Source organism: Pteropus alecto, unplaced genomic scaffold (genome assembly GCF_000325575.1).
Source record: "Pteropus alecto unplaced genomic scaffold, ASM32557v1 scaffold86, whole genome shotgun sequence".
NCBI lineage: Eukaryota > Metazoa > Chordata > Mammalia > Chiroptera > Pteropodidae > Pteropus > Pteropus alecto.
This window is the reverse complement of record NW_006442109.1, coordinates 25,199,990-25,209,435: the sequence shown is the minus strand read 5'-3', so window position 1 is coordinate 25,209,435 and position 9,446 is coordinate 25,199,990. Positions and strand designations below refer to the sequence as shown.

The 9,446-nt window shown below is 52.1% G+C and overlaps 1 protein-coding gene across 1 annotated transcript in view; it reads left to right on the top strand.

Annotated features, from left to right (window-relative positions):
* Window positions 1-9,446, top strand: part of DUOX1 (dual oxidase 1) — a 31,329-nt gene that overhangs the window by 3,292 nt on the left and 18,591 nt on the right. The window contains 13 exon segments of the mRNA XM_006920407.3: window positions 359-546; window positions 729-930; window positions 1,126-1,292; window positions 1,681-1,741; window positions 1,867-1,963; window positions 2,928-3,018; window positions 4,064-4,166; window positions 4,411-4,583; window positions 5,760-5,935; window positions 6,141-6,259; window positions 6,923-7,060; window positions 7,759-7,872; window positions 8,617-8,816. Coding sequence (XP_006920469.1) covers window positions 359-546; window positions 729-930; window positions 1,126-1,292; window positions 1,681-1,741; window positions 1,867-1,963; window positions 2,928-3,018; window positions 4,064-4,166; window positions 4,411-4,583; window positions 5,760-5,935; window positions 6,141-6,259; window positions 6,923-7,060; window positions 7,759-7,872; window positions 8,617-8,816 — 1,829 coding nt within the window.

The following is a 9,446-nucleotide window of genomic DNA, read 5'->3' as shown; positions in this document are numbered from 1 at the left end:
GTACCACACATGCTTCCCAGCATTCACCGCCTTACTGAGGTTGGCAGGCCCGCTGGGCAGGCTGCTCCCAGCAGCATGTTGGAGCTGGTGCAGTCCGTCCCATTACAGATTGCCTAGGCACACTCACCGGGCACCTCCCAGTTACCAAGGAGAAGACCAAACTGGCAATGAAAACAGTTTAGACCAGAGTGTAACAAAGAATTGGGAAAGGGTGGGGGAAGTCAAGGCTTTGACTTGCCCAGAATGGCTGCTGAGTTTTTAGAAGCTTCTAGGGTAAGGAGGGGGACCACTAGATACCTGGTGCACAAAAGTGAGTGGCCTTAGCAGTCCCTAGCATGCCCTTGTCCACTGCCCGCAGGCTACCACGTGCTCTCGGACCTGGTGAGTGTAGAGAGACCCGGCTGCCCCGCCGAGTTCCTCAACATCCACATCCCTCCTGGAGACCCCGTGTTTGACCCGGACCAGCGCGGAGACGTGGTGCTGCCCTTCCAGAGGAGCCGGTGGGACCCCAAGACCGGACAGAGCCCCAGCAACCCCCGGGACCTAGTGAGACGAGGCAGTTGGCGGGGAGGGGGCTGCAACGAGGAGGGTGGGGCCCTGGGCCCAGAGCCTGGCAGGGTCGGGTGGCAGAGGCTCCCATCCCCCACCCACGGACACCCGCCTGGCCCTGGCCTTCCCTTAAGCTCCTGGGCTACCCGACCCCGGCTCACCAGTCCGTGACCCCGCAGACCAACGAGGTGACGGGCTGGTTGGACGGCAGCGCCATCTATGGCTCCTCGCACTCCTGGAGCGACGCGCTGCGGAGCTTCTCCGGGGGGCAGCTGGCGTCCGGGCCCGACCCCGCCTTCCCCCGGGACGCGCAGAGCCCCCTGCTCATGTGGAACGCTCCCGACCCCGCCACGGGACAGCGCGGGCCCCAAGGGCTGTATGGTGAGGTGGCGGGGCCCGGCGGGGGCGCGGGCGCGACCGAGCGCAGGCCAGGGCTGGTTGGAGGGCGGGCTGCGGTCCGCGAGGTGCGGCTCCCCTGGGTCACACCGCTGGTTGGAGGGAGGGCTGCGGTCCGCGAGGTGCGGCTCCCCTGGGTCACACCGCCACTCATCTCCCCTGTGCCCACGTTGGATGCAGCCTTCGGGGCGGAGCGAGGGAACCGCGAGCCCTTCCTGCAGGCGCTGGGCCTGCTCTGGTTCCGCTACCACAATCTGTGTGCACGGAGGCTGGCCCGCGAGCACCCGCACTGGGGGGACGAGGAGCTGTTCCAGCACGCGCGCAAGAGGGTCATTGCCACCTACCAGGTCAGTCGCACGGCATGCCCTCCCACCATGTCCTGCTCCACAGGAGACTCTGTATTTCCACAGAGCCCTCCATCCTTGACCATCCGCCACCCAGAAACGACCTCTTCCGGGAGGACACCCCTCCCCAGAGAGCTAACGTCTAGGAATAGACCCCGAAATGATAAGGAGACAAAGTGCTACTTACATGAGAGGTTTAGCTCCCCCACCGCGAAATCCCCTGTGCCCTTCCGGGACAGGCCTCCACACGTCTCCCGTTTGTTTGAGTTGCCTCTCCCATGACTGCCCCTGCCTGGTTCTCATCTCCCACCTAAGCCTTCCTTGGGCTCAGATCCCTTCTGGCCTGGCAGCTCCAGCACTCGCCTCCTCTTCCCTGTCTCTTGACCCTCAGAACATCGCTCTGTATGAGTGGCTGCCCAGCTTCCTGCGGAAAATGCCCCCGGAGTATGCAGGTGATGGGAAAGAGAGGAGGGTGGGAGAGCATACAGAAGTCTCTTTGGAAGGGGAGAGGTTAGGTGGTTGAGGTTAGGTGGTTTAAGGGCCAAATTTTACTGTCCTCTGTCTTCTCTTCCTCCAGGGTACCGCCCTTTCCTGGACCCGAGCATCTCTCCTGAGTTCCTGGCGGCCTCTGAGCAGTTCTTCTCTACCATGGTGCCCCCTGGCGTCTACATGAGGTGAGGGAGGGCTCAAATATATATATGGAGGGGAGTGTGGGGCGGGTGTCAATTGAGAAAATTTGCCCTAAGGTGTCTTCAGGACAGGATTATCAATCTGAAGTCTTGCCAGTTCCCCCAAGGAACAGCGAATATGGAGGGGAAGAAGAAAAACAATTGTTTGAAAAGTTACGTCATTGTGGCTTTTAAGCACTTTTATGTTAATTTTCTTGCAGCTGGTGTTGATATTAATCCTCCAGTTTAAGATGGGCTAATTGAGGCTCAGAGGATGAGTCACAAAGCCTGCTGATTTAAAACCTCAGGTCTTGACAATACACTGGTGGCATTTTTAGTTGTAAGCACAGGACTTCCTGAGGCTTATACACTTTTCGAAGGAAACTGTGATTAACAAAACAGTGTGGCAGCTGAAGAAAATACTGGCTTCAAAATAATGAAAAGAGAACTTTCAACTTAAAGCGTACATTTAATTAAATGTATATGGAGCAAAGCATGTTAGTTTATTTTTTACAATTGCATTATAATTTAAAACAATTCATAGGTTAGATTTTCTTACTCTGAAACGGTTTCTGAATATTCCTGATAAGGGCCAAGAATTTATAGCAATTCTATAGTTATCCATAGGCAAGTAATTTCAAAAGAACAATTAAAAATCCTTTTAAATGTATGTGTATACACACACACATATGACATATAAATGGAGAAAGAGAGAGAAAAAGGAGAGAGAGAAAGAGCGTGTATGCACGTGCAAGTGCCATGGGTGCATTTTTAGTTGTTTGGTCTGATGTGGGGAGAGAGACCTCTCAAAAATTAGATTGTTCAGGTATGTGGTCAGGATTACACATACCACTCCAGGAAAGCAATGGCCTGGGTCCCTGGCTATAGCCTTGGAAACCAGAACTGGTGCTTGACATTAAGACCCAGTGGCATGGCCTCAGTTATCATTCCCCTGCTCCTTGAATTTCAGAAATGCCAGCTGCCACTTCCAGGGGATCATTGATCAGAACTCAAGTGTCTCCAGAGCTCTCCGGGTCTGCAACAGCTACTGGAGCCGAGAGGTCAGAGCTGGGGGTATATATGTAGGTGGATATATGTGTTTTGTGTGTGCATGTGCACACGAGTGCACATGTAAAAGGGTGTGTGGTGAAGGTGGGCAGTAGAGCTGAGACAGCCATCTGGGCTGGGCTGGGCTGGGCTAGGCTGGAAGAGGCAGCCTGGGAGAACTGAGCCATTACCTCTACCAGTGTCTGAGATGACCAGATAGCTGTACATGGTCAAAAGTCAATCCTCTATTCCCACCTCAAGGCCGTGTGAGAGACAGTAGGGCCTGTGCAAGTGTGGATCTAGATGCAATACTTCATCCTAGGTTTTTCTTCTCCCTTGACAGCTTAGGTTCCCTGTAAGCCTTGGAGTACTCCAGCCATCCCAGCCGCCAAGGAAACTTCCCAATTAGAAACACCTAGGGTAGCATATGAACGTATCTGTGTGGGGTGGGGGCGAAGAGGAAGAAGCGGTTCTGAGATACTGCCAAGGAGAGTCTGTCCATCCAAACCAAGTCAGTGTGGGTGAAGAGTATTTATAATTAATTTAAAGCAAAATCAGATACTTTGTGTAGAGTGGTCATAAGAGAGTAAGGGAGGTAGGAGAAAAAGAGAGAAGAGGAAGGCTTAGGATCAGAGTCATGGAGCTGAGCTAAAAGGGACCTCAGTGTCCTCTTAAACCTGTTTTATTATTTTAGTAATCTCTAATGCCCTTTTTATTAAGGAGAGGACACTGAGTTTAGGATTTGCCCATCATCATACAGCTGATTAGCAAGGACCAAGACCTAGATTTTCTAGTACCTTTGTCAACCATACTATCAATCTCCTAAAATAGAAGAAATAAAGTTTTTGGTCCCTTGTGCTGTGGAGACCTGTTTCCCAGCAGCATGGGCTTTGGATGGGGATATCACTCACCCTGAGTGGGGAATCAGCCTGAAAAGGATGCATACCCACTGGTTTGGTCATGAACAGCAGGACTGGGTGGGCCCAGGACATGGACTGTAGGGTGGAGTGAACCTGGCTGGCCATTAACTGCACCCCTCTCCTCTCCCCACCCACATAGCACCCAAACCTACAAAGAGCTGAAGATGTGGATGCGTTGCTGCTGGGCATGGCCTCGCAGATCGCTGAGCGAGAAGACCATGTGGTGGTTGAGGATGTGCGAGGTGAGGCTGAGGCTGTCCCTGCAGGCTGTGCACCCCTGGCCCCTGAAAGCAGGATCAGCTGGAGCTCCAGAGCCAGGCAGGTGGGGGGTATCCAGAGTTGGGAGTTGGCGCTTTCTCTGAGTGCTGGCAAAGGTTCCCTTGCTATGGCTTATGTCCCTCTGGGGCTGATTGGAGCCTGGGGCATGGACTAGAGGGGCTATGGTGGTGCTAAGCTCCCTCAGACTCTCCGGTATCTCATTCCCAGATTTCTGGCCTGGGACACTGAAGTTTTCCCGCACAGACCACCTGGCCAGCTGCCTGCAGCGGAGCAGGGATCTGGGCCTGCCCTCTTACACCAAGGCCAGGGCAGCACTGGGCCTACCTCCTGTTACCAGATGGCAGGACATCAACCCTGCACTGTCCCAGAGTGATGGCACTGTGAGGAGGGGTTGGGCCCCCAAGGGCAGGGTGGGAGAGCCAGGGGACACTGGCCTGAGACACAGAAAATGGGCAGCAAGACCCAGGTACCAGAGACAAGCACCTGGTGAGAGGGGCAGGGCTCACCCAAGTTGAGTTTTCCAGTATCGCCCACCAGGATGGAGGTTCCTAGACTAGCAGGATGCGGCTTTAGACTCTGTGACTGGGCAGACTCAGCAAATGTTTATTGGGCTTCTATTACATGCTAGGCACTTAATAGGCATTTTCTCATTTACTCTTCCCAACGATTCCTTGAGTGGGTATAGAAGGTCCTTGACTCAGGAACAAGTTGTACTTTCATGCACTGATATTCAAGCTGCCTTTGAGGAGTCAGCTGTCACACCTGAGCTATCACCTGGATGAATGGCATTGCCTGCCAACCAGCAGACCAGTTTTAGCTCCTTTACCATCTTGGCACAGCAGCGTTTCTGCAATTTTCTGACTATTTCATTGCTTTTGCCCTTACTATTTTATAATATGATTGGAAAGTAGAAAATCAAAAGGCTGATAAGAAAAAAAAGTGATACGTGCATGGGGCTCATGTAACTTTGTAAAATTAATGTAAATATAGAAATCTTTGTAAAATTAATGTAAATATAGAAATCACCAGGCATACCCAACATAGCAAATCTTTAGCTTTAACTGGGCCTTGTTGAGATTAAGCTGGCCAAGTGCTTATTTACATTGTGGAGAAAAGAACTAAAGTAAAGGTCAGGTAGAATATGATGCTCATGTATTGTTGAAGACTGTCTTTAAAAGACAATGTATATACAGGGCTTTGATTTTTTAAACTTTTTTTTAGCTCTAAAGAATAGAAACCTTTTCTAATGTATCATTTTGCCATTCAACATTTGCACTGATTTTGATCCTTCAACTTTCATACCTTTTCAAGGATAAGTTACACAGGGGACTCGCTGCCTGTTCCATTCCAACTTTATAAAATAAGCAGCTTAATCTTAATCTCATAATAAATTAATTTATGTTAAGCACTCAGAGCAGTGCCTAGGGCATAATAAGTGAGTTATTGTCACTGTCATTTATTATTATTATCCCTATGGGTGATCCCCGGGAACCACCTCTTTGCCTGACGGTGGATGCCTGGTCCTTGTGCTCACTTTTGTCCCTTCTTGGCCCCAGGTGTTGGAGGCCACTGCTGCCCTATACAACCAGGACCTGTCCTTGCTGGAGCTGCTCCCCGGGGGGCTCTTGGAGAGCCATGGGGACCCTGGGCCCCTCTTCAGCACCATAGTCCTTGACCAGTTCGTGCGACTACGGGATGGCGACCGTTACTGGTTTGAGAACACCAGGAATGGGTAAGGCCTGACTGGGCCCCCACTTCAGACTCCACCTCTGCCTGACCCAGACGCTCTGCCTGTGAACAGCCCCCATGAGCCCTTGATTTTCAGTTGGCCTCACCCTCTCCCCAGCCCCTCTGAGTCTCTCCTCATCTGGATCCCTGGGCCTGCAGGCCTGCATCTCTCTCCCACTGTGAGAACTCTCCACCTCTCCCACCCCCAGGTTGTTCTCTAAGGAAGAGGTCGCAGAGATCAGAAACACTTCCCTATGGGATGTTCTGGTGACCGTCACCAATGTGGATCGCAATGCCCTACAGCCCAATGTCTTTTTCTGGCATACGGGTGAGTGACCAGGGGGTGCTTGAAGGGGTTTGGGGTATGGCACCTCCTTCTTCTTCAGGTATGGATTTGGTTCAGTGCAGCTGGACAGTAGACTCCAAGAGGAGAGTGAGCTGTGATTCTACCCTTGGGAATTTTGGCTCTGGGCATCAAGGTTGCCACACACAGCTGTGTATTTTCCCCTTTGCACAGCTTCAGGTGAGGACAGATGCCCAAGTGAGGGGAAGACTGAGACTCAGAGAGACCCGGAGAGGAGACTCACGTTTGTCTGGGATGGGGCTGGGAGTGGGTGGAACATTAGGAGGGCTGAGAGCAGTGAGGACATCCCAACCCCACAGCAGTAATGAAGGAAGGTGTGTGTGTGTGTGTGTGTGTGTGTGTGTGTGTGCGTGTGTGTGTGTGTGCGCGCGCGCGCGCACATATGTGCATGTGAGGGAGAGACAGAAGTTGAGGTTCATTTTGGACCCCACTTGTTACCCAAGTAGGCAAATACAACATTCTTGGTACAAGGGCAGAAACAACGCAGGAGTAAACAGCCCCCTCCCCTCTGCTACCCAGAGGTGCACCTCCGCCCCTCCCCGCTGCTTTCTGCCATCTTAACTTCCTCAGTAATCCTGTGCCTGAACCTAGCACACTCTAGGACTCTAGCTTTCTCTACCTCCCCAGGAGACCCCTGTCCACAGCCAAGACAACTCAGCACCGAAGACCTGCCAGCTTGTACACCCCCTGTCATGCGGGACTATTTCAAAGGCAGTGGGTTTGGCTTCGGGGTCACCATTGGGACTCTCTGCTGCTTCCCCCTAGGTAAGCGACGGGCAACGAGGAGCTGAGTGAGAGAAGCAAGCTGGGGAGTGGCGTTGGGGTGGTTCCATCTGTGACAACCAACTATAAAGAGTACTGTTCCTCTGTAAAGATGATAAAAACATTAGAGAAGAAGGGGAGATGAGAAGTGTCTGACCTGCAGATAAGTCAGCTCCAGGGAGGATTACCCCCTTGTTTTCCTGAGGTTCTCCCAGGCGCCATGGGGAATCCACGATCCACAGCTATTTGCAGGAGCCTGGGCCTGGGAAACCATCGGAGTAAAATTCCTTCTGGAGAACCAGGACTGGGATGTACTTGCTAGGGCAAAGGCTTGGGACTTAGTCTTTCATATGTCTCTGTGTGTGTGTGTGTGTGTGTGTGTGTGTGTGTGTGTGTGTGTGTGTGTGTGTCTCTACCAGCAGCCTGGCAGATTGTGTCCAGCCTCTGACTAGGAAGGAAGATGAGTGATGGAAGCAGGGGAAGAGGCTGTGCAGGCATTTTAGATGCTGCCCAAAGCAATCTATGGTATGCAGACCAGCTCCCTGACCAAGGAGCTTCACGATTTCAGACAATTAAATGGACAGACCTAGGACATGGGGAAAGCAGGGGATCTTGCCAAGGGAAGAAGGCTGGTAGAGAAGCCACTGATCTCCCCAGGTCCCCACCTTCCTCTGAGTATCCTACTGCCTCTGCCCTCCCAGTGAGCCTACTCATTGCCTGGATCGTTGCCCAGCTCCGGAGGAGAAATTTCAAGAGGCTCCAGGGCCAGAACTGCCAGAGCATCAAGTCTGAGAAGCTCGCAGAGGGTGTGGAAGGTAGGTCTAGGGCTGGCCAAGGTGGTGGTGGGGAAAACACAACTCAAGGCGACAGCTCCCACCTCCACCTCAGGAAAATGCCTGCCTTTTCTAGGCCTCCAGGCAGCCAGGGCAGGTGGGAAGAGACACTGGGGCATTAGGTAGAAGTTGGACCTGGAGTCTTCCCACCTCCGTAACTCTTCCCAAAGGTCCCAAATAAAGGGACTGTGATAGACTCGTGCAGAGGAGTCACAGGACCCTGACTATATTTTAGGGGGTTACCGTGACTCACAGATTCCCAAGAACTGCTACTTTGTGCAATTTACACTAAAATTTCAGGCAACAGAAAGTAATGAAGGTCTAGTGTCAGACTGGCTAAGGATCGGAATCTTAGTTCCGCCAGCTGGGCCTTAGTCAGACTTTTAAATTTCTCTAAACTTATTTTTCCTTATCTGTAAAATACGAATAATAATAGCACTCACCTCATAGATTTATGAAGATTAAATGAACTTGTCCATGCAAGAGACTTGGTAAGTATTGGGCACAGAAAACACTCAGAAAATGTGAGGTACTCTTCTTTTGAGCTAGAGGCACAGCAGGACTATTGAGGAGGAGCTGATGCTCCGTACCCAAGAAGGAGTAAAGCGCTGTGGAGGCCTTGCTCTAACTCCAGCCCTGAGTGGGCCTTCCTCCAAACGTGCCTTGGGCAGGACAGGCCCTGGGGGCCCAGTGAGCCCCAGCTGAACCAGCCCTATCTCTCCCTAGCATTGGAATGGCAGGGCCACAAGGAGCCCTGCCGGCCTGTGCTCGTGCACCTGCAGCCTGGGCAGATCCGGGTTATGGATGGCACGCTCTCTGTACTCCGCATCATCCAGCTGCGGCCCCTGCATCAGGTCAACCTCATCTTGTCCAGCAACCGTGGATGCCGCACCCTGCTGCTCAAGATCCCCAAGGAGTATGACTTGGTATGGCCCAGCTGGCCCCTGGCTCCTTATCCACAGCCACAGCCAGGGAGGCAGCCCCAGGGAAAGGAAAGAGCACTGGACCAGGCAGGGTTCCTGGCTTCTAGTCCCTGGCTGAAGTACTTGATAGAGAGATAAACTTGAGCACATTTGTCCTGCTCTGGGCCTGCTGGATGATATAATCTCCACAGTCCCCTCTTACTCAGTCTGTCTTCTCTCTTTCTAAGGATATTGTAGCAGGTCCTAGCTGGGAGTCCTTGGAAGAAGCTGGGCTCTCTTTCCTGTCCCCTGATTTCAGGCTCCAGTGAATTGTTAGAGATTTTGGAGGGACCTTAATCAGAGGCTAATCTTTAGCACCAAGTGTCTGGCTCACCATTTTCTTCATCTTTGGGCCTTCCTGCCTTCCCTTTCCTTCGCCGGTATGGAATAGAGAGGGAAGAATGGTTTCGTACACATGCCTTTGAATGCTACCTCTGCAGCTATAAGCAAACCACTTAACCACACTAAGCCTAGGATAACAATATCCCTTTTTGCAAAGGCTCTCTTTCCAGTGGCCCCTGACAAAATTCATGTAAAGCTCCTTGCTTCAAGAGACCTTGACAAATGGTTGCTCTCTCTCCCCTGCCTCCATAG